At 38.2% G+C, this 27,469-nt stretch overlaps 1 protein-coding gene across 14 annotated transcripts in view; it reads left to right on the top strand.

Moving 5' to 3' along the window:
* TRIP12 (thyroid hormone receptor interactor 12) overlaps positions 1–27,469 on the top strand; it is a 140,517-nt gene that overhangs the window by 14,276 nt on the left and 98,772 nt on the right. For 9 of the 14 annotated variants that reach the window (XM_034655317.1, XM_034655327.1, XM_034655326.1 and 6 more), the window contains exon 1: positions 27,344–27,441. In XM_034655317.1, coding sequence (XP_034511208.1) covers positions 27,344–27,441 — 98 coding nt within the window. Of the gene's footprint in view, positions 1–27,294; positions 27,442–27,469 lie in introns of those variants that run through there. The other 5 variants (XM_034655323.1, XM_034655328.1, XM_011222681.3 and 2 more) reach the window with 1 other exon arrangement.

Here is a 27,469-nt window from a genome sequence, read left to right as displayed (position 1 = left end):
TGAAGTGTTTTGAAAAGGTTTTGGGGAAGGTATATTTGATCCAGGTTCAGAGGTTCTATCATTGCTAATTATAGCCCTTTTGACTACTAATAATTTCAGTATAATGTGTGATATGGCTTAAGTTTTTTTTATATAACTTCAGACTTAAAAATGTTGTTAAAATAGTATAAAGAATATCCCGTATTCCCTTTATCCATTTCTAAGTTCATGTTTTTTTATTGTTAGAGGATAAATCTGTATTCTCTTTTAAAAGATTTTTTTAGGGGTGCTTGGGTGGCTCAGTCAGTTAAGCATCCGCCTTTGGCTCAGGTCATGATCCCAGAGTCCTGGGATCCAGGCCCGTTTTGGGCTCCCTGCTGAGCAGGGAGCCTACTTCTCTCTCTCTCCCTCTCTGCTTGCCGCTCTTCCTGCTTGTGCTCTTTTTCTCCCTCTCTCTCTGTCAGATAAATAAATAAAATCTAAAAAAAGTTTTTTTAATCAATAAAAAGCTTAAAAACACGCAACTTATTTTTAAAGAAATACACGTAAAATCTACTGAAAAAAGGTCAATGCAGTAAACACATTTTTTTTTTCATGTGGCTACTTTTCAGAGTATTGCGAATGCGCTTTGTGCTTGACTCTTAGGCCATCATTAGTGAGCATTATTATTGGCAGTTGGACAGTCCGAAATGGCCTGCTTTTTAAGTGACTTAGTTGCTTTGTATAGTGAGTGAGCCTTGCCCTTTCCTTACTGGTTGGTGGGCTTGTATGTTGAGGTACTCTGTGTGTCCCACCCTGCTTCCCCCAGCTTTTAATGTGTTGAGTTGCAAAACTGCTAGAATTGAGCATTAAGCAGGTAAGTTGTGAGCGAAGGCTTGCATCCCATGGCTTTAAGAAGGTGATAATTCTGGTAGCTTAAAGATACTTTAAAAAGTATATTCTCAGCACTTTTCTCCTTAGTTGAGGGGATCAATAAGGCCTTTTTAAAAGATACTTTAAACCTCTTGTTTCTGAAAATAGTAAAATAAGTGAGAGCCTTATTCTGCAACAAGTGAGGGACTGTTTTGTGCCCGGCAAACATACTGTACAAAACTTTGGACCTCAACTTTCAACATACAGTCTCTTTTCTCTTCCTAAATGCCCTGTCTGCCTTTGCCTGCTGTTCCTTAGTGATGACTCCTTACTGTCTGTACTTTTGCCTTCTTGAAGAGTCTTAGGTAAGTGGACTTAAACATAAAACAAACAAACAAATCTCGTTTTAAAGGGTAGTTTTAGATTGATTTAAAAAAGTTGCAGAGATGGTTACCTTGTACTCCTTACCCAGTTTTCCTTTTGCTAAGATCTTAAGATTAGTATATTTTTGATTCAGCTAATGAACCAGTATTGATACATTATTACTCCCTATACATTATTTGGATTTCCTTAGTTTTCTTCACCTAGTGCCTTTCTGTTCCAGGATCTCATCCAGTGTGCCACATTACATTTAGTGAGCATCTTTTAATTTTTGATTTATTTCTGATAATAAAGTACAGACTAAGTGATAGTTAAAACTTGAATAAAGAAAAACATAAAGAGAAAATTAAGAACTGATCTGTAATCTCTACCTGATAAAACCAGTACAGACTTTTCTGTGTTTTCTTCTAGCTTTTGTTTTAATAAAAATGCGTCCATATTACGTTTTTCTGCATATTATTGTATGATGAACATTTTCCTATTTTGTTACATTTTGTTTGCTTTATATTTACTCTACCATAATTTATTCAACCTTTCTAATTCTTTTGTCAGGTTTTTAAAAAACTATTGTTAATAATGCTTCAAGGAACAGCTTTGTATCTAAAACCAAGTTTTAATTTTTATTTTTTTAGAGAGTGCATGTGCTGGTCAGCGGGGTGGGAGGGGCAGAGAGAGAATCCTAAGCAGGCCCCTGCTCAGCGAGGAGCCTTTCAGGGCTCAGTCTCATGACCCTGAGACCACAACCCAAGATGAATCAAGAGTCGGACATCTAACTGGCTGAGCCACCCCCTAAAGCCAAGTTTTTAAATGAGGGATCTCTGTCTCTTATCTTTGTATTAACTTGGAAAACGTTCTTGTGTGTGTGTGAGAGAGAGATGTGTGTGTGCTCATAGCATTTGGTCAGAGAATCAGAATGCTCCATACGACTCCTGTCTGTCCTGGCTCTTGCCCACCGCTCTGACGTGAGCTCTTCTTTCACCTGTTAGTGGCTCTCCCTGTTGCCTGGAATGCTCTTCCAGATCTTATGTATCTGTCTTCTCATGCATGAGGTCTTGGCTCAGATATTACCCCTCAAAGAGGCCTTTCTTGGCTACCCTATCCATAATACCTCCTTTTTCTGATAGGAACATTTTGCCTGCAAATAATAGAAAACTTGACTAACTGGACCTTAAACAGATCAGGGTTTATTTTTCCTCACACAACATGGTTCAGATACACAGTGGTTCCCGCAAGGCTCACGCTCTGTGTTTCTGCTCTGCTGCTCTCAGCAAGTGGTTCTCCTAGATAACCAGATAGCCCTGTCATGGCTTGAAGTCTTTAATTCCATCACATTTGAGAGGAAGGGAAAGATGGGACCTTTTTTTTTTTTTTTCTTCAAGTAAGCCCTTTGCCCAGTGTGGGGTTTGAATTCATAACCCCAAGATCAAGAATTGCATGCTGTACTGCCTGAGGCACCCGGGCGCCCCATGGGGCCTTTTTTTTTTTTTTTCTTTTTTCAAATCCAGAAAGCAAAAGTATTCCTGAAGGATGCTCAGCATACCTCACCATACCTCTTATTTGGGGAGAGCTAGGGCATACCTCTGGCAAAAATAAGAGTAATGGTGTTGTATGAATATAAGTTTAAACCACTGGCTTTTAAATTCTTTTGATCTTCAATCCGTAATAAGAAGTGCCCTCCTTTGCTTCACCAGTGTATGTGTAGAAATGTGTACGTAACTGAAGTAAATGTCAGACAGTACTTAAGCATTAAGCAGGCTTCTATTCTCTATTTCATTTAAAACTTCTGGTTATGACCTTTTAAGTCCAAGAATTCTTAACCTTTTCTTGTGGTATGGACCCTTTCACAGTCTTAAGCTGTGTACTCCTCAAAATAATTTTAAATTCCTACAATAATTGCATAAGACAAAACCCCCAGTATATCAAATATTGAAATCTAGTTCTTAAACTGTTAAATCAGTATGCTGTAATATGTAATACTTATTTCTTTATTAGCACTTTTAATAACATGATCTAGCAGCTGTTCAAAGCAGGGATGGGTGTAAATAATATTTTGAGGTATCTGCAACAATTGTAATGTGATAGGATAATATCTGTGATTTCTCTTGGTACAAAGCCAAAGGTACTGCCAATAATGCTGTGGTTTGTTGCCCATTCAGGATAGAAGGAAATGTTAAATTTCAATTAGAGGTTAGTGAAATTATTGTTTTCAATCCAAGTTCATGAACTCCTGACTGTGAACCCCTGGTCTAAATTGATTTCAAGGCCCTAATCTTAAATTTGAGAAGAAATACTGGCTTTGGCCCAATCATGACTCATACCTTAGGGCCAGGGAGTAGCCTCCTTCCTCAGAGGTAAAGAGCTTTGTACCCCCTATAAGGCAGGATTCTTTTAGCAGGGAAGAGTGTGGGATAGATGGAATTTGGGTAGGGAATGTTATCTTCTGCCTTCTCCTGTCTGTTGTCCCCCCTCCTTTATTTTCTCCACCAATTGCTTAATTTTCCTCCCAGTACTATCCAGTATTATTGTTAGTTAGGTAAATACCACTGGGGAGAGACTACCCCTTTGGTAAGTAATTTGAGTAGCGGAGTAAGACCTGGCACTCCCATATCCCAACAGGTCTTGGCTTTAGTGTCCCCTCATTTTTCCCTCCCCTCCAAAAAACCAGTGTGACCCTTGTAAAGGCTTAAACGTGAGGAAACGTAGGTAAAGGTACTGCTTTGAAGTGCTCTACATAGAGGTGGCGCTTCTCCTGGTGGACCAGTGTAAAATGACTTGTGTCCATGTGATTCCCCACTGGGGCAGAGAGATTTTTTCTTAATTTGTACATGAGGAATAAAAGAATTACTCAGTAAAGAGTTCTAGTGTGAGGACATTAATGTAAACCTCCCTGGAGTTAACAGTATGACCCCACCCCCACCTTCATTTTTTAAATTTTTTTATTTTTCACTTCAGGGCAATCTGCTTTTCCTTCAGCAGGAATTTTTTTCTTTTCCTTTTTAAAGTGGGTCGCACCAAAACTGATTAATGCAAATTCTTGAAGCACTGGTTGTTATAGTTTTGGATTTTTTGTCTTGTTTTGTTTTAACTTGGGTGGTTAACTACAGTTCATTTTAAAGTTTCCTTAAAGCAATATTTCTGACTTAAAAGACACATCAGTGCCTTTGCACAGTTGGACTGCAAACATCTGTTGATTGAATACATTTTTACAAGTCTACATATCTAGAATATCTGCCCCTCAGTCTTAAGGTTATGTTAAAGTTTTGATAGAAAGTAAACTAGTGCTTCCATTTGGCTCACTGGGCCTTCTGAGTCCTAGAGGAGCTTCTTTTGGAACAGATAAGTGATATTATGCATGTTGGATTTAATTATTCTTGTTTTGTTTGCTTTAGAAAAAGTTAATAAATGCTTAAGTTGATCCAGTATTAGGTATCGTGGAGTATAGTTGCTAGTTCTATGTAAATACTTCTGGTTTTCATTTTATTTTTATATTTAACAACATTGTTGGGAAACAAAAAGTTATTGACTTTCTAACCAGTGTAAGGACTATGAAGTGGAAAAGGCATCATTACTTTATTAGAATAGAGAATAGGAAGATGGGTAAGTAGTGAAGAAATTGGATTATCAGTCAGGTTTAGTAAATGCATTAAAAATATATTCCATTCTACGTAGGAGTCTTTTCATTCTTAACAAATGATGATTATTTGTCTTTAAAATGTCACTTGGTTTATAGTACTTTTCAATATCGGTTGGGAAGAGTCTGGCGTGTTACATTTTATTTGTTGACATATTTGAAGATCTAAAAGCAGCAGCTTTAGAATTTTCCTTTTTATGCAATACTTTGGAAGGCAGGAAACACTTTCAAAGCAAAACAGAATTTTTTTAAGCCGCTCTATCTAGATATGTAATTCCTATACCATACAATTCACCCATTTAAAATCTACAGTGTTTTTAATATATTCACAGAGTTGTGCAACCATCGCCATGGTCTAATTTCAGAACATTTCATTGCTCCAAAATAAACCCTGTACTCATTGGATTCTGTAAACTTTTAGGTTAAGTTTTAGAAATGACGATTCAGATGTGATGTGCTGTCTTTCTGTTAGTTAAAATCATACCAATTTAAAAAAAACACTAGCCTTACCCATTTTGTAGAATGGGACTACAGACGGAAACTACTTGGTACTTGGATTTATCCTCCAAGGGGGGTTCATCCCTTTTGATAATTTTTCTACTTGAAATTATTATTTGAATATAAACAGCCTGTTAACTAGAAACTATGCGTATTTGTTGGCTGTAACAGTGTCACTTGGACAAGGCTGGTTAGGAAACTGTTCTTGGAAGATGCCAAATTTACTTCAGAACCAAACTCAAGAGTGCTGCTCCTACCTGGTAGGGAGCAATTTGTCAGTTCTTTTTGATATTTCCAGGTAGAAGTCCAACTAACAGGTAAAAATTGAATTTTTGATTGGCTTCTACAAACTTCCCTTCATTTTCTTACTATGTAGAAGTTTATACGAGATGTTTTGTTTTGAAAGACATCATTAGCACTTTCTACATTACTGTCTTTGATATGCAGTTTGGTTTGCAGAGTTTAGGTGTGAATTAGGTCCTTGGTGTTTCTTTTGTCATTTCAGTTGTTGGGGTGTTTTCAGATTTCCCTCTTAGACTCCTCTCTGGCTGTTTCTTGTTCATTCGTTCGTTCATTCAATTATGTTTCCAGGCCTCTCTGAAGCTGTCTCTCTGTCTGAAATGCTCTCTGTCTTCCGCCCCCCTCTCTTCTGGGCACATACCTGTTTATCAGTAAGAATTTTCATATCTCCACACTCTGAGAGGTGTATCGCCTCCCCTAAGGAAGGCTTGGGTTGTTCTTCTGTAATAGGTGCATCCAGTAGTAGTATGTCGGTTTTCACTCTAGTTTTTTGTCCACAGTTTGGTCTTTCATTGGGCTGAGCTTCCCAGAGTTCCTTTGAGTCTTGCATGCATTCTACCAGAGATTCTAACGTCATTACTATCTGCTCACCTCACTTCCTTTAAAAGAGGACTAGGGCTAGCTGATGTCTCAGCACAAAACGATATCTTCCTTAACCCTTTTGCCAGTTCTGGTTTATTCTTACTGGTGAGTCTTCTTTTCCAGAACAAACTCAACGGTCCTGTCTTATGTCTTGGCATTTCTTCCTCTTTCTACCTCTCCTCTAGTTTTGGCTATTTTTCTTATTACTTGTGGACAAAAAATGACTGCACATAGAAATTTGGTGGCTGTGGTTTCGTTCAGTTCTCTTTCTCTTGCTTTTACTGCTACTACAAGTTGGTACTTATATTAGATGTTTTTCATCTTAGTATTTTTCTTCTTTAAATTTTAATAAAGGATGGGAAAGAAAGGTACTAAATTTTATGATTTTTTAAATGATTTCTTGATAATTGATTTTAGTGTATTCAGCAATGCTTTTTGGTACAGTTTTTAGAGTGGTATTTTAGTGGTACCGTATGTGTTATCACTTAATGTTGAATTTTTTTCACTTAGGGTTATATATAGCATATAATAAATCGAAAGTTACAAACTGGGTTTGATGCATATGAATTTATACTTAAAAAGATTTATGTATTTATCTTAGAGAGTGAGTGATCGAGAGGGAGCAGGGGTGGAGTGGGGTAGAGGGAAAGAATCCCAAGCAGACTCCCTGCTGAGCGTGGATCCCAGTGTGGGGCTTGATCCCACGACCCTGAGACCACAACCCAAGCCAAAATCAAGAGTCAGCCGCTGAATTGATTGAGCCACCCAGGCGCCCTGAATTTATACTTTTAAAAGGCATCATAAAAGAAAATTAGTCTGAGAGGAGACTGGAGTTCTAATCTGATTTCAATTTTAGATACTTGAGCATTGATGAATTTCTTTTGAATCTCTTCTGTTAGATAGGAGTAATATTTGTTCTTGCTATGACTCTGGGAGTGTTAAGATTAAAGAGAGAGACACATGTTACAAGTATACAAGGTACTCATATAGAACAACAGTATACAAAAACTTTATAGTTTTGTATTATCAGAGAAAAGGTGAATCTCCATGAATGAGTCAGACTTAAAAGAACATCTGAATTTGGAGGCATAAAAAGTAAACTAGGACTTAAAGATTTTTTTTTTTAAGATTTATTTATTTATTTGACAGAGAGAGAGAGAGAGAGAGACAGCCAACGAGAGAGGGAACACAAGCAGGGGGAGTTGGAGAGGAAGAAGCAGGATCCCAGTGGAGGTGCCCGATGTGGGGCTCAATCCCAGGACTCTGGGATCAGGCCCTGAGCCGAAGGCAGACGCTTAACGACTGAGCCACCCAGGTGCCCCTAAAGTAAAGATTTTATTAATTTATTTTGAAGAGAGAGAGAGGGCGCACCTGCACAAGCAGGGCGAGTGGCAAGCAGAGCAGGCAGAGGGAGAAGCCGGCTCCCCACTGAGCAAGGAGCCTAATGCGAGACTCCATCCCAGGACCCTGTGATCATGATCTGAGCTGAAGGCAGATGCTTAACCAACTGAGCCACCCAAGTGCCACCCCCCCCGCCCATTTTTTAAGATTTTATTTAAAAAGTAAACTGGGGCTTAAAAAAAAATTCAGGGGCGCCTGGGTGGCTGAGTCGTTAAGCGTCTGCCTTTGGCTCCCGGTGTGATCCCGGCGTTCTGGGATGGAGCCCCGCATCAGGCTCCTCCCCTGGGAGACTGCTTCTTCCTCTCCCACTCCCCCTGCTTGTGTTCCCTCTCTCGCTGTCTGTCTCTCTCTCTGTCAAAGAAATAAATAAAATCTTTAAGAAAAAAAAAATTCAGCACTGTGTCACCTAGAGTTACTACTTGAGATCAGCTACCCATGTTTGTCTATTGAAATTTTTTAAGGATGGAATCAGGAAGCTGAGCCTCAGGAGCAATTAACTGAAACCGATAGTGCAGATATTCTTACCTATTGTCTCTACTCTGGGTGTGTCTGCTTTACCTCTCTCAAGACTGCTTCCTATTGTGGCTGTCTTAAACATAATACTAGACTTTATCATTAACCATCTAGGTACCCAATCTGAGTACCTTGGGGAAGGACTCTGAGTGGTTCAGCATAGAGCATTTACAGAGTCCTGAACCCTCATTAACTTGTGGTAGGTGTTGTGGGATACAGGGGCTTGTCATGTAGTATGTTAACAGCTTCTATAAGAATCTGTGAGACTACATTGAATAGAGAGAGAAATAGGTGAACCATGGCTGTCTAGTACATGTATCCCCTTGTAGTATTTAATGGCATATCTAAATTTGCAAAGTACTGTGGAGCTCTTCAGAGTTGTAATATGCAGAAGCATTGAGATATAAGGGAATATTTTTAAAAACTTGAATACACAAGATTTCAGGTGAACTTTAGTGGGGGCAAGTGCAAGGTAATGAATCAGAGAAAAATCGATCTAAACCTTGCCAGTGGATAATGAACTTTGAGTTAATTGCCATTTGACAAGTAAAAGTATTTCGATACTGCTCTGGAAGTATGCTTATTTTCCCACTGTGGGATATTCTAGTCCTATTTTTGCTATTGATTTCTATTCATTTGTAGTCATTGTGGTCAAAGAATATGCTCTGTGTGATTCCAGTTCTTTGAATTTGTTGGTTTACTGTATGAGGCCCAGTGTATGGATAGTTTCTGTCAGTATTCTATCTGTGCTTGAAAAGAATGTCATTTGCAGTGTTATATTTGTCCCCATTAAGTTTATTGATCGTATTATTGTTCACATCCGTATCCAAACTAATTTAGTCTTTGGTTGTCTTGTTAATATCAGTTACTGAGAGAGGTGTTTTTAACATTCTGGATTTGTGTATTTTTCAGTTTTTGTTTTAAGGTTTTAAGAGCTGATGAAGAATTGCTATTTTGGGGGCACCTGGGTGGTTCAGTTGGTTGAGTGTCCAACTCTTGTTTTGGTTCAGGTCATGATCTCAGGTCTTGGGATCTAGCCCTGAGTTGGGCTCTGTGCTCAACAGGGAGTCTGCTTGAGATTCTCTCCTCCTTCTGCCCCTCCCCTGCTCATTCTCTCCCTCTTCTCTCTCAAATAAATAAATTTTAAAAAAATTCTTTAAGAAAAAGGGAATTTCTATCTTCCTGAATTGAATCTTTTATCATTATGAAGGAACTATTTTTTAAAAAATTACTTACTTTTACTTTAGTTTTTTTTTTTTTTTTAAAGATTTTATTTATTTATTTGACAGAGATACAGCCAGCAAGAGAGGGAACACAAGCAGGGGGAGGGGGAGAGGGAAGAAGCAGGCTCACAGCGGAGGAGCCTGATGTGGCTCGATCCCATAACGCCGGGATCACGCCCTGAGCCGAAGGCAGATGCTTAACCACTGTGCCACCCAGGCGCCCCTTTACTTTAGTTTTTTAAAGTAAGCTCTATACCCAGTGTGGGGCTTGAACTCATGGCCCTGAGATCAAGAATCACATGCACAGATTGAGCCAGCCAGGTGCCCCCTGAAGAAACCATTTTTTATGTCTAGTGGTGTCTTTTTAAAAACTTGTAATGTCAGTTTTTTAACACTAATAAACTACGCCAGCTTTTTTTGTCCAGTGTTTGCATGATATTTTCTAACTTCTTACTTCATTTCTCTATCCTGGTGTTTTAGATCTGTCTCTTCTAGTTGAAATGTTTTGAAAGTCCAACCAGAGGTTGAATTTTACCATTTTATTTTCTAATTTGTTGCCCTCATTTGAATTTATTGTTTTTAATAGATGTATGATGCTAGGCTTTGGTTACTTTAGAAACTAAAATAGTATATCTATAACAAGGTCTGTAATGAACTGGTACCTTCACTTGCAGGAAACACAAAGACCTCAGAATAGTAACTCAGTTTACCAAGCTCCTGTTGGCTTTAAGATATTGTTGTCATTTTACTTTAATCCGTTTTTAAAACTTTAGATAGTATAATTTCGTAGAATTAGTGTTCATTTACATTTATCTGTTTGTCACCCTTATTTATTCTTGCATCTCGGTAACTATATCAGGGTCATTTTTTATTGCTGGTGGAAAAACTCGGTTTTTAATCCGATAAAAGCTTAATTCTTTTTTTAAATAACTATTTATTTGTGAGGAGGGGGGAAAGAGGGGCATAGGGAGAGAGAATCATAAGCGGGCTCCACTCCCAGGGTGGAGTCCGACGTGGGGCTTGATCCCCGACCCTGAAATCATGACCTGAATGGAAATCAAGAGTTGTATGCTTAACTGACTGAGCAACTCTGGGGCCCCAAAAGCTTAATTCTTTAAAGATAATTTCATTTGGTATAGAATTCTCGATTGGCATGTATCTTTAGTGTGCTGAAGAAAATAAAATCCACTGTCTTCTGGCTTCCATTGTTGCTTTCAAGAGGTCAGCTGACAGTCTGTAAAAAATAATTCCCTCCTTTCCCTTGTGCTGTAAGATTTTCACTGTCTTTGGTATTTAGTTTCATTACGACATGTCTAGGTAAATGTCTTTTTATTTATCTTGTTTAATCTTTTGGGCTTCTTGAATTTAAGGCTTGGTATCTTTTCACCAATCCCAGAAAATTCCAAGCCAGTAAATGTTTAGATATGCCTCACCATGTCTTTGTTCTTGTACTTCTGAAATTGTGACTAAACATATGTTTGAACATCTTACTTTTACCCTTATTATATCTTCTTTATTTTTAATCTTTTGGCTTCTATGCTGCATTCTGTATAATTTATATCTTAATGCTTTGCCTAACTTTCTGCCAGACCTGTCTGTTGAGTTTTATTTTTATTTGCATATTAGAAATTCTTTTTGGTTCTCTTTCAAATCTGTCCTTTTGAATAGTTTTTTTTGGTTACCTTTAGTTTTTTCAGTTTTGGCCTTCATATCTTTAAACAGCATTTTGTTTAAGATTTGTCTGATAACGCTTATATCTGAAATCTATGTGATTGTTTCTGTTGTTTGTTTTTGCAAATCCTTGTTCACAGTGCCTTGTTTACTTACGTGTACTCTGTGGTGTTCACTGTCTGTAGTTTATATGTAGAGGCTTCCCAAAGCCTGGAATAGAGAAGATGTGCTCTGCTTCCGTCAGGGATCTAGGTACACTAAGACTTTGCTACCCAAAGTGTAGCCCTTAGGCTGGCAAGGGAGCTTGTTAAAAATGCAGCATTTCATGCCTGTACCTGTATTTTAATAAGAATCTGTATTTTATTTTTATTTATTTATTTTTTTAAAGATTTTATTTATTTATTTGACAGAGACAGCCAGTGAGAGAGGGAACAGAAGCAGGGGGAGTGGGAGAGGAAGAAGCAGGCTTCCAGCGGGGGAGCCTGATGCGGGGCTTGATCCCAGAATGCCAGGATCATGCCCTGAGCCAAAGGCAGACGCTTAACGACTGAGCCACCCAGGTGCCCCAAGAATCTGTATTTTAATGAGATCCCCAGGCCACTCTCAGGCAGGCTGAATATTGAGCAGCCCTGCATTAAAAAATTGACAAGATTGGGAAAATTCTGGTTTCAGGTTTCTTGGATTATTCAGATGATTGCAATTTCAGATTATTGAGAATATACTAGAAATCTTGGAAATTCATGTGCAGATTTTCAGATACAGGTTGTTTTATTTTCTCTTTATCTCCCTCAATGACTCCTTCTGTCCTCACTGCTTAGCAGCAAGGTGATTTAGCAGTTAGGTGGGATGGGGATAGGCATATATCCGGTTATCTCAGTCCTCAACGTATAGCCCAGCGTGGTGTTTTTTGTTTTGTTTTGTTTTAATTATAAAGACTAAAATTTGAAATAAGATTAGGTTCCTGTAGTTTGGGTTTGGAAAGTCAAGTGGGAAAATCTTTATAAAGAAGTGATCAACATCATTAATAAGGAAATAAAATTGAAACAGTGAGATACCACTACACATCCATGAGAGTGGCTCTCTTTTAAAAGACTGATAACACCGTGTGTTGACAAGGTCATGGAGCAACTGGAATTCAAATACTTATTGGTAGGGGTGTAAAGTATAGCTGCTTCGGGAAAGGTCTGATGGTTCCTTTAGAAGTTAACCATAATAGTCACGGTGATCTAGAGATTCTACTCTTAGTATTTATTTAAGAGAAATGAAAGCATATGTTCATTGAAAGACTTGTAGAAGAGTGTTTTTAGCGGCTTTATTCATAATGGCCCAAACCTAGAAACCGTTCTTGTGCCCATCAACAGAATAATGGATAAACAAAGTGATCTAATCCCCTGGGGGAATGCTCCTCGGCAGTACATACTGATGCACTCAGCCACATGAGTGAATCTCAGGATATACTGAGTCAGAGAAACTTTGTACAGGAGTACACATTCTGTGGTTCGATTTACAGGAAATTGTGAAAGAGGTAAAACTTATCTCTGGTGAGAAAAATTAGAATGGTGGTTTTTAGAGTTGGGAGAAGTGCAGGATTGATTGGCTAGGAATGCAAAGAAACTTTCTTGGGTGATAGTCTAGCTTGATAAGGGTTTAGATTACACATTAATTTAGGACTTAGGTGTATACATTTGACAGTTCATTAAGTTTATACTTAAGATTTGTGCATTTCATTGTATGTAAATTTAACTGAAAACTTGAAACAAAATTTGCACCCTAGTTAATGATACACACAAAGTATAATGATGTCTGCACTTATTTTGAAATGCTTCAAAAATAGGATGGCTGTTTGGCAGACAGGGATGCATCAGTGAATAGATAGGAGATCAGCAGACTGCTACTCCTGAAAGCTTAGGTGATGGAATTGTGGGTATTTATTGAGCAGTTCTCAAGTTTTTGTATTTTGAAAATTTTCATAATTGTTGGGGAGAAGGTAGTGAGTGAGAAGTGAAAAAGATTACAATGAGTCAGGAAGGGAATTGGATTTGTGCAACTAGCCCTTTTTTACACATTTTCAGTTTGTATTTGTGCCATTTTAAGAGCAGTAACTATTCTTTTGATTTAAAAATGGCTTTTAATTTTTTGACTTAATCATTTTATTTCAGCCGAGAAAATTTTGTTTAGGCTAGAAAGCATGAGAACCACTGGTCCATAACTACTTCAGTGTGCCGAAGACTCTTGTAACTCACCATCATTGCTGTGTGTATCCGCTTACATGTATGTAAACGATCCAGTGCTCAGTTTAGAAGAAGGGCTTTTGTTAATATAGTTTTTTGGTCCACATGGGCTAGTTTCACTTTGTTTTCATTGTATTCCATGCTTACATGTTATTTACGTGTTCTTGCTTAAGGTGCTGTTAGTCAGTACTTGAGATTTAGCAGGATGCTGAAGTGCGGACTGCCTGAAGGGGAGGCGTTTTGTCTTTTGCTCGAATGGAGTGGTATGGATAGCTGTTGAGCACCACTCCGCGTAAGTGGGTGAAGTGTTGAACTGATTCTGCGTCCTCTGGAGTTTACTGTTAGGCAGTTGGATCTTCCAGTAGAAGACTTGTGCTCAGCTGCTTATAAGGAAGGAGTACTTACTTCTACACTTAGGAACTATGGAAACAGGACTGTAGGAAGATGTATAGGGTCACTGTGCCATTTCTCAAATGATGGGGGACAGGGTTTGTTTTCTTTTGTCTCTTTACCTCTGAAAGATGTGCCTTCTTTGATAATCTTACAGTGTGTTAAGAGTTGCGAGGCAAGGGTTTAAAGGATGAATTAATGAAATGTAGGTTGACAAATTTAGGTCAAGGATGATTTGTTCTATATCCAGAAGCTTAATTTTTCTCATTTCTGATAAAAGTGAAATCTCTGTGGACATATTTTTTAAAAAAGCAAGCGGTGATGACTCAAAAGCAAGTGTCCTTTCCCTTCTAAAGATCACAATAACATATATTTGAAGCTTAGTCCTTCTATGAGGGACTTACGGAGGATATCAGACATACACAGAAACAGAACTGTCTAATGAACCTCCATGTAGCTAAGACCCAGATCCTACACTGTCAACTCCTGGCCACTTTTTTCACCCATACTCTTAGCCCCGCCTCAATTATTTTGAAGCAGATTTTGGTTGTTACTTGATCTGTAAGTATTTCAGTCTGCTTCTTTGAAAGATGAGAACTCTTTAAAGACATAAGCTTAATCCCATGACTGTACAATAAAAAATAGTTCCTTATGATCTGTAAATATCCAGTCAGTGTTCATAGTCTCCATATGCATTTTGTTGTTATGTCTCTTAAAACTTAATATGTACATGCTCTTCTTCCCCCCTCCCCTTGCAGCTTGCTTACTTTTTTTGTTTTTTGTTTTTTGAGAGAGCAAGAGAGTGCACATGTGTGCCAGACTGGGAGAGAGTGTGGGTGGGACAGAGAGAGAGAGAGAGAGAGAGTCCTAAGCAGGCTCCATGCTCAATGCAGAGCCCAATGCAGGGTTTGCTCTCACGACCCTGAGATCATGACCTGTGCCAAAATCGAGTCAGATGCTTAACAGACTGAGCCACCCAGGTGCCCGTGCTTACTGTATTTTCTAAGTGTTTTACTTTCAGTTAATTTTATTAACATAATGAGATCTACTTATCTTCATTTTATAGATAAGGAAATTAAGCCTTTGATAAGTAACAAATTTCTCCCAGCTAACGTGGTTTATGGTAGAGCCAGAATTCGAACTGATAAAAGAAATAGGTGCTCTTTCCAAGCTTTCCTCTCTTCTCTACTGTTGACATTTAGGTATATTTTTCTGATTTTTTTTTCCTTATATATATATGTACAGACAAATACATAGAAACCCCACCCCTTTTCATTCTTGTCCTCTGGTCTCAACTTAAAAATATCTCTTCAGAGAGGTATTACCTGGTGAGTCAGCCTAAAGTAGCTTTTTCCTTCCCACTTCCTGTTATTCTCTACTTCATCCTATTTTTCTCCTGTTCCATCTTCCATGGCACTTAAAACAATGTGCAAATAGCTTGATTATTTTTTGTCTTCCCAATTGAGCATGAGCTCCATCCAGGCAAAGATTATGTCTGTTGTTGCCTGTCAAGGCTCGCAAATATTTGTTGAGGGAATTAACTAAGTTCTGCCCTTCATAGGAGTGCAGTATGTACAAATCTACCTCTTTGTTTTTAGGACCTCTAAGCATGCCATAGACTTGATACAGTGTGCTTATTTAACTATCCCTACTGAGAACATTTGGATTCTCTCCAGTTATCCTCCATGATGTACTGCAGCTAGCATCTTGACTACATATATCCTTGTGTACTTGTGCAAGTGTTTCTTTAGGTTAGATTCCCAGAAGATTCCTAGAAGTGCAATGGCTGGATTCTAAGAAGATGAGTGGCAGTTTTTAATTACGGGATGGAGGAGAGTCCTGTAAAGATTGCAGAGGATTTGGTAATATGAAATGATAGCAAACAAATGGTGAAACCTGTGTCAGTTCTGAAACCTAGCTGATACTAGAATAATGTAAGGAGCTTTAAAAAAAAAAAAAAGAGCTCGATTTCCCTTTACCCCCATTCTGATAGGGCCCAGGAATCTATATGAAAAAAAAAAAACCTTAAGTTTGGGAGCAACAGCTTTAATATTTTTCTTGCCTATAGGTTTGTTACATGTTCTGGCTCATTGTAGACACAGTCATTAGACTTATTTTTAGTAAAAATGCTACTATTTGTAGAAATGTGGGGCACTGATCTGTAGAGTATATGACATTCTAAGTGTGAGGGTTTTTTTTTTTTTTAACTTTTGAAAAATATTTTCTAGAGACTATTTCCAAATTTAGATACAATTCCTGTGACATAATTTTAAACAAAAATTTGGTGCTATGCATTGTTCTACCTTATATTAAAGTTATAGTCTGTCTCTTCAACTTTGAGTTACATTTTTTAGTTTTTTTTTCCTTGAGCCTAACCACAAACTTAGTAATATTTGTTCCTGAAAATTCTCCTGGACGCTGTTGATTACAGGTTACATATTGTTTCTTCAAGAAGTTGGTACCAATCCATGATTATCACAGTGTTGAAATATTTTTTGTTGTTGGAAGGAAGGTTAGGTAGACCTTCAAACACAAGCAGTTTTAAAGAAATTAAGCGCTTTGATTTCATTATTATGGTGGAGTTTGCAGCAGTGACAACATGTATTGAAAAAAATATTTTGAAAGTAATTGCCTTATTACGTGTGTCCCTATGCTCTAAAGGTCATTTACCAAACATAAAATTGTTTTTGTCCATCGGGAGCACCTTGCTGAAAACTACAGGATACTTTGTGTTTTACTTTCAAGAACTGTGATTCTTTTTTTTTTTTTAATATATATATATTTTTAAAGATTTTATTTATTTATTCGACAGAGATAGAGACAGCCAGCGAGAGAGGGAACACAAGCAGGGGGAGTGGGAGAGGAAGAAGCAGGCTCATAGCAGAGGAGCCTGATGTGGGGCTCGATCCCGTAACGCCGGGATCACGCCCTGAGCCAAAGGCAGACGCCTAACCGCTGTGCCACCCAGGGGCCCCAAGAACTGTGATTCTTATCCAGCAGTCATCTTTCTGTCCCTTGGTGCAGAGAGGCATTTTACCAATTCCTTCCTCCCTGTCTCAGTAGCTCTTCTCTTTTGATTATCACTGTGTGATCGTGGTGTTACTAGGTCTTTATAAGGAAGACTTTACACAATATACTCCATTTAAGAAAAGCTAAAATAAATGTTAGGTTAGAGTATTACAAAATTTAGAGCAGAATCAGATTTTAGAGACTAGTACATAACCTTTCCCTTTTGACTCTTCATTCCTGGGTAGGTGTAAAAGAACATCTTTAAGAGGATGTACTAAAAATGCTAGTGATAAGCTGACCTACCCCCACCCATCGACTGGCTAATTATGGTAGCCAGCAGGATTGAGACCTCTTAAAACCGAGTCTATGAGCCATCTTTGGCACATGAGCTAAAACTTGCTGACTCTACTCTGTAATCCTTGAGACTTTAACAAGTAGAAGGAAACACTCTATTGTGCAGTTAGTGTTTTGAAGGATTTTACAAGTGATAGGAGCTAAGACAGGATTCATATTAGGGAATGAAGTGCTCTCTGTTTTAGAAGTAGCTGGGCTAGATTGAATCTGTTCTTGATAAATTGATCATAGTTCAGTATTCCACAAAATAGACTTTCGGTGCAGTGACGGGTACCAGATCTCTGGCTGTTTCAGTGTGTCATTTTCTGTGGTATGTGTTTTAGGTAGTAAGAACTCCCATTTTCTTGGAAAAAGGATTTGGATTGTGAAATTACTTTTTTTTTAAAATATGTATATGGAGTATAGACACCTTTGAAAATAATGCTTTTGAATTTTTCTGAAGTTTTTAGTAATGAGACCACATGATTTAAAAAATGATAATGAGAAAATAATCTGCTAAAAATGGCTAGTGTTTTCATATATGTATGTATATATATTTTTTTTCTTTTTTTTTTTTGTTTATTTTTACCCACAAAGTGTCATCTTCTGTAGAATACAATTACAGCATATGTAATTGCGTAAAGAATTATTTGAATAGGGTAATAGGTACGTGGTTCAAAATGTAAAAGGCCTCAAAGGGTCCTGTCCTAACAAGGTAGATGATTTAAAGTTTTGTTTTTTTTTTTAATGTATTCTCTGTAGGTAATATTTAAGCCAGTGATTACTTACCTTCACAAAATTATATATGTAGATGTATTCTGTGCCCAGCATTCTGTACCTGCCTTTTTGCTTATTAACAAAATCTTGACAGTAGTTCCATGTGTAGTGCATAGAGCATTTTCCATCTCAAAATCTTAGGGTTGTCTTCCTGTTTTATAATCTACTTTTAAAATTGTGCAATAGTATTATTTCTTCTTCTGTTTCTTTTATTAATCATGTCCTTTTTTGTCTCCTTCAGTTGTTTTGCTAATTCGAATTTCTTCCTCTGCCCCGCAGTTAATTTTCAATTTTGCTTTTGGTTATTCTCCCTTTGAGCAGAGCGGATCATCTGGGTGCAGAGCCATTGTGCTACCTTTGGCTTGGTGGTTTAGTGACTGTCCAGCTGATCTTAATTTTGGAGTTGCTGTTTCCCTTACGTGCTTCTCTCTCCTGGTTCTAGGCTGTTTTTTCTCTTGGTTATCAGGGTGCTATTAAATGCAAGTGGGCTCCGGCCTCCTTTTTAGTAGCCAGGCCTCCCTTGCTGTCCGGCTTGTGAGACTGGCCCCTAAGGAGGAGGTACTTCATCTTTTGTTGCCCTTGCTCTGTAGTTCTTAGTTTTTTCAAGGAAAGGGTCATTGATAGGAACCCTTAAGATATTCTTCTTACCTTTTTCTTCTTTAAAAACTCTGTGGTCTTTACCTCTTTCCTGTTTTTGGTATAGATTTTTTCTTATTATAGATTTTATTATATCTGGCAAATGGCCTTCCATGATTTCGGGTGTAGTCGTTTTTTTCTTCTGGTTTCGTTATAAATGGGATTTTCTTGTTACGATTTTTTTTTTTAAAGATTTTATTTATTTATTCGACAGAGATAGAGACAGCCAGCGAGAGAGGGAACACAAGCAAGGGGGAGTGGGAGAGGAAGAAGCAGGCTCATAGCAGAGGAGCCTGACGTGGGGCTCGATCCCATAACGCCGGGATCACGCCCTGAGCCGAAGGGAGACGCTTAACCGCTGTGCCACCCAGGCGCCCCTTTTGTTACAAATTTTTCTTTTTTTTTTTTTTTTAAAAGATTTTATTTATTTGACAGAGATAGAGACAGCCAGCGAGAGAGGGAACACAAGCAGGGGGAGTGGGAGAGGAAGAAGCAGGCTCGTAGCAGAGGAGCCTGATGTGGGGCTCGATCCCATAACGCCGGGATCACGCCCTGAGCCGAAGGCAGACGCTTAACCGCTGTGCCACCCAGGCGCCCCTCTTGTTACAAATTTTTAAGCTTTTATTCATTTTGCTTGATTTCAGGAAGGGAAATAAAAAGAACCTTTACCATGCTGTCTCCTATTTCTAGGAGATAAATGTAAGTGTCGGGTTACATCCAAAAATCTTTTGAAACAAGTGCACTTAGACCTAAGAAATACTGGAGTCTCTGTTATATGCTAATTAATGTATTAACAGAGTCAGTTGTGACTCTCAGGTCCTGCTGAATAATATGCTTTGAAAATAATGGCAAAATTAATCTCGTTGACTTTACCAGATGGGCATGTAAGGTAGATTCTCAAGGCATATTACAGTTGTAAAATGCGGGTGTTGGCAGCAGGTTGTGTGCCCAGTGTTGAATTTCGTTGGTAAATGCTGGGTGACACTTAAAAGATTGTGTGTTGTAGGCACTTTAGTTTCTCATTTGTACTTTGTAAATGAATGTATAGTATAGAAATTACTCAGAGTTCAGAGGCTGGTGGGTCAGGTGTATTCTGCTTGCCCCTCTGTAAATGGATCAGCTGTTAACAAATCAATAAGCAAAGTGGTTGAATTGGTGTTTTGGAGTAGAATGGCATAATGGAAAGTGTCCTTTCCACTGGCATTCTGGAGAGCTGCTATGTCCCTAAATAGATGTGTGCTCTTGAGCAGTTGACTCTTTGGATGAGGATTTTCTCTTGCATGAATGAGATAATCACATCAGGTGTGGATTGACACTCAAGCTTATGGTTTCTTTTCAGGTAGGTTCTTAGTGCTGCCAGGCAGTCTTCCTTGCTCAAAGTATGAGCAGTTCCCTGTTCTCCAGTAGGGAAGCTCTTTGAAATCTCCATTTCTCTTATTTTTCTCATACATGATAGTAGTCACAGATTCAGTCCAGCTAGGCATGCACTTCCTTGCTTTCATTTATCTTGTCTTGCCTCGGAGATCAATGTACCTTTCTTATCATCTGAGGCTTATGCTCTTGATTCTCTTTTTCTTCGTGTAGGAAACTATACTCCATTTCCAGCCCGTTCAGTAAGATTGTCCCTTAAATACATAAACATGTTCAAGACTTACTTTTTTTAAGGAAGGAAAATCATACTCGCTTCTGCCCTTGTGGCCCTTGTCAAACCTGCCTGCCGGTACTTTGTTGGTTCTCTCTTCTCTTTGTCCTCTTCATAGCCCAGCATTTAGTGTTTACTGTCCATTAACCATACATTCTCCTCCCTAAATCTGATGGGCACTTCTCAGTCTTGTGTGTCTGTCCTTTCTGTGACCTTTGAACTCTGCCTGTCTTATTCCTCTCAGTGTCTGCATTACCACCTTCCTGATTTTTCCGCCATACTTTTTGTTTTGTTTTATAGCTTCAATATTTATTCCTCATACTTCAGATGAGTCTTTGATGCTGCCCAACTGGATTCTTCCTTTTCTGTTTTCCTTCGATTTCAGTGTTTCCTAAGGTTTCATCCTGGGTCTGTTCTCTTACTCTGCATATGTTTCATGGGGAAGTGAAATCTCCTTGATTATCTTGGTTTCACTTACCTTCTGCACATTGATGATTTTTCTCAGCTACATGTTCACTTAACTCCTTAATTCCAGATATTTATTTCCATCTGTATACTGGAACTCTTTACCTAGATATCCTACGTAATAATTCAGACTGGGCACTTGGCATTAGAACTTTATTTTTCTGCCCTATATGTTTTATTTGGTAATGTTACTACCATCTCTTGTATGATTTTTCTGGAGTTAAAAGCATAACTTTAAACTATAGAATGAACACATAGTAAAGATTTTATTAGCTCACTAATTAATGAAGGGGGGGGACCTGTTAGGGTAAAGCTGGCTTAAAAAAAAAAACATTGGAGAACTGGATATTTACAGGAAATTTAATAAAGAATTGTAGAATAAGATTACTGATGCCACCCAGTGCGGCAAACTGCGGTCTTTGGGGTTATCTTGTCAGCTGTTGTAGAAGTTATTTGTATTTCCACCAGACACAGATCTGCAAGGCAACATGTGAGTTCATTGTCTGAACCCCTCAACAGTAGTATATAGCAAAGTTAATGCTGTTCTTTCCTAGAAAGTTAATTCCTGGGTGAGCCTGTTAAATACTGTTTCTTTTGACATTGGAAGGATATGCTGTCTTTGCATGTTTTAGATCACTGTTCTTAACCCTTGTCAACAGAGCAAGAAACTTGAGCCGCCTTTTAGGGTAGCGTTCTTACTCCTGTACATGCTCAAGTCCGATAACCACAGACCTATGTTCTCTTTTCTGATTGTGTAGATTTTACAAGTTTCAGTGTTTGACTACCATCTCTTCATTCCACCTTCAATTATCAGACCCTCATTTGTCTATGTGGTAGCTTAATAGTTGATCCGCCTCTATCTGTAGATCTTAAATGCAAAATTTTGAGTTTTAGGCCCTGTATGATACAGATTGGGCTTGTTTCCAGGTCCAAGTTCTTCCCAGATCTTGTGTTTGAGCGCTAATGACCTACTCAGCGTTCCTTCACTGTGACTTCTTCATTCCTCTCTGCCCTTCTCATTCCTCTGTCTCTTTAAGTTGGCCCCTCTCAGTCTGGTGAGGGCAAAATTAAGTCACCTTTTCTCTGTTTTCAATATCACCTTTGATGCTGCTTCTTGGATTGTTAGTGCATTTTCTCACAATTCATTCACGGATTGGTCAGCTAAACTGATTTTTTTCAAAGAACTGTGAAAGGATTAGAATCTTCAGGATCTGCTCCAGGCTTGGAATGTCATGGTTTGCTAATGTTTGACTCTTTAAAAAAGGTAAATGTATAATTATTTTTGTTTGGCCATGTAACATAGTCCTAAAGGACATGGACTTCAGGTCAAATCTGTGAATGTGGCCCATTTACCTGTTGGCCTCTTGGTGTTAGGATTATTTTAACTAAGTTCCACAGTTTCTCTGAAGGAAGGTAATCTCCAGTACCTATTTTTTGTGAGGTTGTTGTAGAAATTAGATGAAAAGGCACTTAGCTTGGTACATGGTAAGCGCAGAGTAAACGTTACCCGTAATTGTTTTTATTTTAGTTTTCATTTTAAAACCTGCATTTTCCCACTAAATATTGTTTTCCAGTGTTAAAATATATAATTTGAAAATACTACTTTTATGTGTCGTACAACATTCAGTATTCCATCGTGACGTTGGATTGGTTTTGATGCCTCTGAATTGAAATAAACACTTAGCTGACCCAATTCTCAAGTCACTTGACCCTTTTCCCTGTACCCAGTGGCTCTTCCTCCTCCTTTGTTTCCTGTCTCTGAGCACCTCTCAACCCCTTGCTCTTAGGGAAGCTGAAAGGTTATTCATAACTGTTTTAAAGGTAGTCTTTGAAGTCCTTGACATTCTTACTTATGCAAAAATGACTTCTTTTGTAAACAAGGGTGACTTCTATGCCATTTTATTGTGGAGTTGTTTAATACTACCACTGGGATGTTTAACTTACCATTCTTGCTTCTAAGTCTGTAGACTTTTTTTGTGTGTGGGGGGATGTAGTGTGTGAAGTTCACATTTGCAGCTCTGGATACCATTACTTGCAGTCTGAAAGTCCATATGCCGTATCTTGTTGCATGCAGGCCACTTAATTTTGTAACACTTCCCTTATTTGTAAAATAGGAATAGTAAAATGGTTTATAAGGCTCATTGGCACATTTATATTTTGTTTAATAGAATAAACAGAGGAGTAATGTGTTATGCAGTTGTGTTTATTACCGTTGTGATTAAAGTCTAGTTTCAGAATCTGAAGCCAAACTAAGTCTCCTTTGGAGGACCACGTCTAAATAGAGGACGTAAGAAAGGGGGGTGGGGGACAGTGGATAAATTCACTTTCAGTGTCAGTTGTGGAAGCTGAAGACTTTTCTGCAGACACCGTGTGTGGATATAAGTGTTAGCTTTTTTTTTTATGTTATTATCTTTACCGGGAAATAATGCAGTGTTTTTTTGGTTTTCAGTGTTGCCTCTCAAATAGGTAAAAGGTAGTGATTATATTAGTTCACTTTGGGGCTATTCATGACTCCGTTCTGCATTACTAAATTGGAGATTCGTTTTCCAATCTATCAAATGTCCTTCATGTGATAAAAATTCTGCATAAGTACTAACTAACGTCTGTGGTATTCCTTTCATACTTGGCCATTTGTTGAGGAAGAACTACCACATCCTAAAGTTAATTTTTGCAATCTGTTTCTCTTGGTGTTCTGAGTTTTACACTAAATGAATGGTTGAATTTTTTTTAAGTTTTTTCACCTAGCCTTAACCTCGCTTCTTTGATTTTTGAATTACAAAATTAGAAAGAAAATCAGTTTCCAAGATGACTGCAATTGAAGTTCCTTTGAAAGAATATCATTTTTATAAAATTTTAAGAATGAATTTTTATTTGTAGGTTAATATACAGTTCTGTTTTTCCTGAAAAAGTTCTGTCTGCCTGAAGAACTAAATACTTTTTCACAAAAAATTCAAATGGTATTTAACCTGGGACACTTAGCTGTGAACAAAGTCAAGAGTTTTAGTCTCGAACATACCCATTAGTGTTTCTGTGCTTCTCCTATTGAGTTCAGAGTCCTATATGCCATCTGTTTTATTTCGGTTCTTTAGGAATTAATATCAGGAGTTTTCTGTGAAAGAAGTTTGGTGATTATTTTCACAGAAGTGAAGGTAATAGAAGAGTATAGTATGTTTTAGGACTTGATAGGGTTATAATAGGCTGGACTTAAAACTTCTAGTTTCAACATGAAGATGGAATCTTTTGAGTTCGTATTCATTTCAGGTTATTAAAACACAAATTCTGCCAATGCAGTTTTTCTGTTGGTATAACTCGTGTGTTTTATTTATTTATTTATTTTTAAAGATTTTATTTATTTATTTGACAGAGACAGCGAGAGAGGGAACACAAGCAAGGGGAGTGTGAGAGGGAGAAGCAGGCTTCCCGCTGAGCAGGGAGCCTAGTGCGGGGCTCGATGCCAGCACCCTGGGATCATGACCTGAGCCGAAGGCAGATGCTTAACGGCTGAGCCACCCAGGCGCCCCTCGTGTGTGTTTTAAAATTTAATTAGTAAAATACATTAGGCATAAGTAATAGGTTAAGAAAGTACTGGATATTCATATAACAAGAAGGGAAAATCATTGCACGGTAAAAACTTTTGAGCTCTTACCTGGAGCCAAAGAGGAGTTTAAATTTGGTTGAAGTTGAGGTGGTGGTGATCTCCGGGAGGGATAGATCTCCTCAGTATCAGGATTCAGAGACTTTAACTTTTTTGAATTTGTCTGTAATGTAAAGAGTTGAACTTGGTCTTCCTGGAGGGTCCCTTGCAGCTTTGGATTTATTGGTAACCTGGCAGAGGGGGTGGTCCTGTATGTATCATATGTTAATCTTACATTTATTTTTGGGGGTTTTAAACTGCAAAGTTTAACAGAGCCTGGCCTCCTTCCTTAAAGATCAACTTAGGTGATACCTGGCTGGCTCAGTCAGTGGAGCATGCAACTCCCGATCTTGTTGAGAGTTCAAGTCCCATGTTGGGTGTAGAGATTACTTAAAAATAAAATCTTAAAAAAAAAAAATCAACTTATACTTTAAAAACAGGTGGCACTTTGGTAAATAAGTGTTTTCTTACTTGTCACCCTTTCTCTCTTAAATCTCAAGAATTATCCATGAGCAGGCCGTGGGCTGATAATGGTGCTGGTGGAGAAGCTCTGAAGATGTTGGGAGTGTTATTTAGATTACTTCCTTAACTAAGGTCAGAATAACCAGTGTGACTTAGACTCATTTGAATGACTTAACACCCCGTGACAGGCAGTATGCATTTAGTAGCAGGAAATAGGCAGGTGAGATCGACCAAACTTGTTTAATAATAGTCTTTGCTTTGCAAAGTGAAAGCAGCAGTATCACACTGTTTTCCTATATCCACGCTGTTTAGGGACCAAGTGAAATGGCACTGTGATGTTTGAATTGGTAAAGCTTCTTGGATGAATTCTGAGATAGAATGGCTTTTATTGAATTCTGTAATAGGGGGCAGTTACTCTCGGATACACTACAACCAGGAGAGTCTTTTAAAATGTCTCCAGTTTAGCACCCACAGAATCGGAATCTCTGAGGGCAGAAGCCAGGCATTCATATTTTGACAAAGCTTCCTAGGTTATTGTGAAGCTCGTCCTTAATTAAAAACACCATTTGTTGTGTTTCTGGCAAAATTAACTTTAAAACTATATTTCTAGAAATGTAAGACTTACCTTGACAGTGGTTTTTATGGTGAAGTCTCCCTCAATATGTTGTTTTGCCACAAGTATTCTTTTCTTCTGAATAAGTGTTGATAGTAATAACAGGAATAGTTAACATGTGCAGAGCCTTTGCAATATCGGAGGCACTGTGTCACGTGGTTTGCGTGGATTTCTCATTTAATCCTTCCAACTGCCCTGTGAGGTAAGTTCTTTATCCCCATTTGGTAGACAGAAGCACAGAGAACAAGTTGTGTGGAGTCAGGATTCAAACTCAGCCAGAGGCAGTTAAACTCCAGAGCCCTGCATTTCTAACTCCTCTACTGAGTGACCTACCTTAAAGCTTACAAAAGGTAGATAATAAAAATGACTCCTTTCATCGCAGACTTCCGACCCCAGGTCCCTCTTTCTCAGTGGCAAGCAGTATATATTTTTTTAAGATTTTATTTATTTATTTATTTGACTTGGTGGGGGCTGGAGTCCAAGCAGGGGGCGTGGCAGGCAGAGGGAGAGGGAAAAGCAGGCTCTCTGCTGAGCAGGAAGCCCAATGTGGGACTGATCCCAGGACCCTGAGATCAAGACCTGAGCCGAGAAAGCAGACGCTTAACCGACTGAGCCATCCAGGCGCCCTCAACGGCAGGCAGTATTATTAACAAAGTCTGTTTTATGAATCCTTCCATCAGTTTGCGATGTGTAGACAATATATGAGGATACATACGCGGCCTTTTAAATATACATATAGACAGCTGGGCGTTTTATACTGTTTACCCTCTAACATATCTTGGGGGAGATCTTTCCATATCGGTACATGTAAATTTAATTTTTCTCTTTCTCATTGTTTTCAAACTATTTCCCGTTTTTTCTTCTAAAATTGATGCTAATTACGTTAGTAATTTGAAATTTCTCACCATAGTTTGTTTATTAGTATATTAATTGATGATGATGTGGGCATATGTGACAGAAAAAATCCTTTTCTACTGATTTAGGTCAACCTGTAACTCAAAAGAAAACCCACTTCCTGTTTTAGAGCATGGAATCTCTTAAAACAAAATCCAGTAGTAGATTTAGTCATGATTAATTTGCATTCTCTTTTAGCATCAGTTCCTATAATGTCACATTCGTTCTCTTCCCTCCCCAGTAAGTAGAATTAAAGAACTCTACTTGGAGTTTGAGTGGAGGCTTAAGAAAAATTGTGAAGATTTGATTTATACAAATTGTGATTCTTTCTATGATAGTAAATTTGGCCTGTTTATCAGTTGAACTGGTTTTCTTTGAGTATCAGCATTTTATTCTGTATAATAATTAAATTTCTTGTAGAAGCTTCACATTGATTAAGAATTGTGTTTTGATATAAATTGTTATACTTACGAACTGTACTCTCAGTTTCTAACAACTCTTTGAGATAGGTGATATACTGATTTCACAGAAGAGGTAAATGAAATCTAGAGATGAAGTGTCTTGTGCAAGGTCACAGCCAGCATAGCTGATGTTGAAATCTAGCATATCTGGGACCATTTCTCAGCTCACTGTATTTGAGCCGCTTTCTCCTCATTTCTCCATAGTTTTACGGTTTCTTTTGTATTTGTGATGGCATTTGTTATTCACAGCGATACTGTGAAGTAGGCATGATGTATTGTTTATTTTGTGGCTGAGTAGTTGGAGGCTGGAGGCTCTGGTTTGTACAAAGGCAGACTCCTTTAATACCTGTTCTGTCACAGGACTTGAGCCAAGGTATTCTGGTGTTGGGTGCAGTGTCCTTTCCTACACACCACAGGAAATGGAGAAGTAAAGATAAATTTCTGCTTGTGTTCTGTTTTCTTTGAGAATTTCCTGGGTCTTCCATGTGAAATCTGTTAATTTTATGTGCTGGATTTTGGACCAAATGCCTTGAATTTGGTATATTCCTGACATGTTCCAATATACTAATCAGATTTCAAATAAGACAATGTAGCATCAGTGAAGGCTGTACAGATAATTTACATGAAATTTCCCCTTCATCTTTGGTGCCCTTCATTTGGTTTCTGCGTTGTACCACATATACTTGATATTTTTTTCTCATTTTTTTCCCTTTTAGTGAATGGTAGTGTCTAGAAAGGGTATGTCCCTTCAAGAGAGAGGTGCCAATGTCCAACCGGCCTAATAACAATCCAGGGGGGTCACTGCGACGTTCACAGAGGAACACTGCCGGGGCCCAACCACAAGACGACTCAATAGGAGGAAGGTATGTATTTGATGGTAATTTGAAAAGT

The sequence above is a fragment of the Ailuropoda melanoleuca genome, chromosome 2 (assembly GCF_002007445.2).
Source record: "Ailuropoda melanoleuca isolate Jingjing chromosome 2, ASM200744v2, whole genome shotgun sequence".
Lineage (NCBI taxonomy): Eukaryota > Metazoa > Chordata > Mammalia > Carnivora > Ursidae > Ailuropoda > Ailuropoda melanoleuca.
The sequence above is the reverse complement of the archived record's forward strand: the minus strand, read 5'-3'. Positions and strand labels throughout refer to the sequence as shown.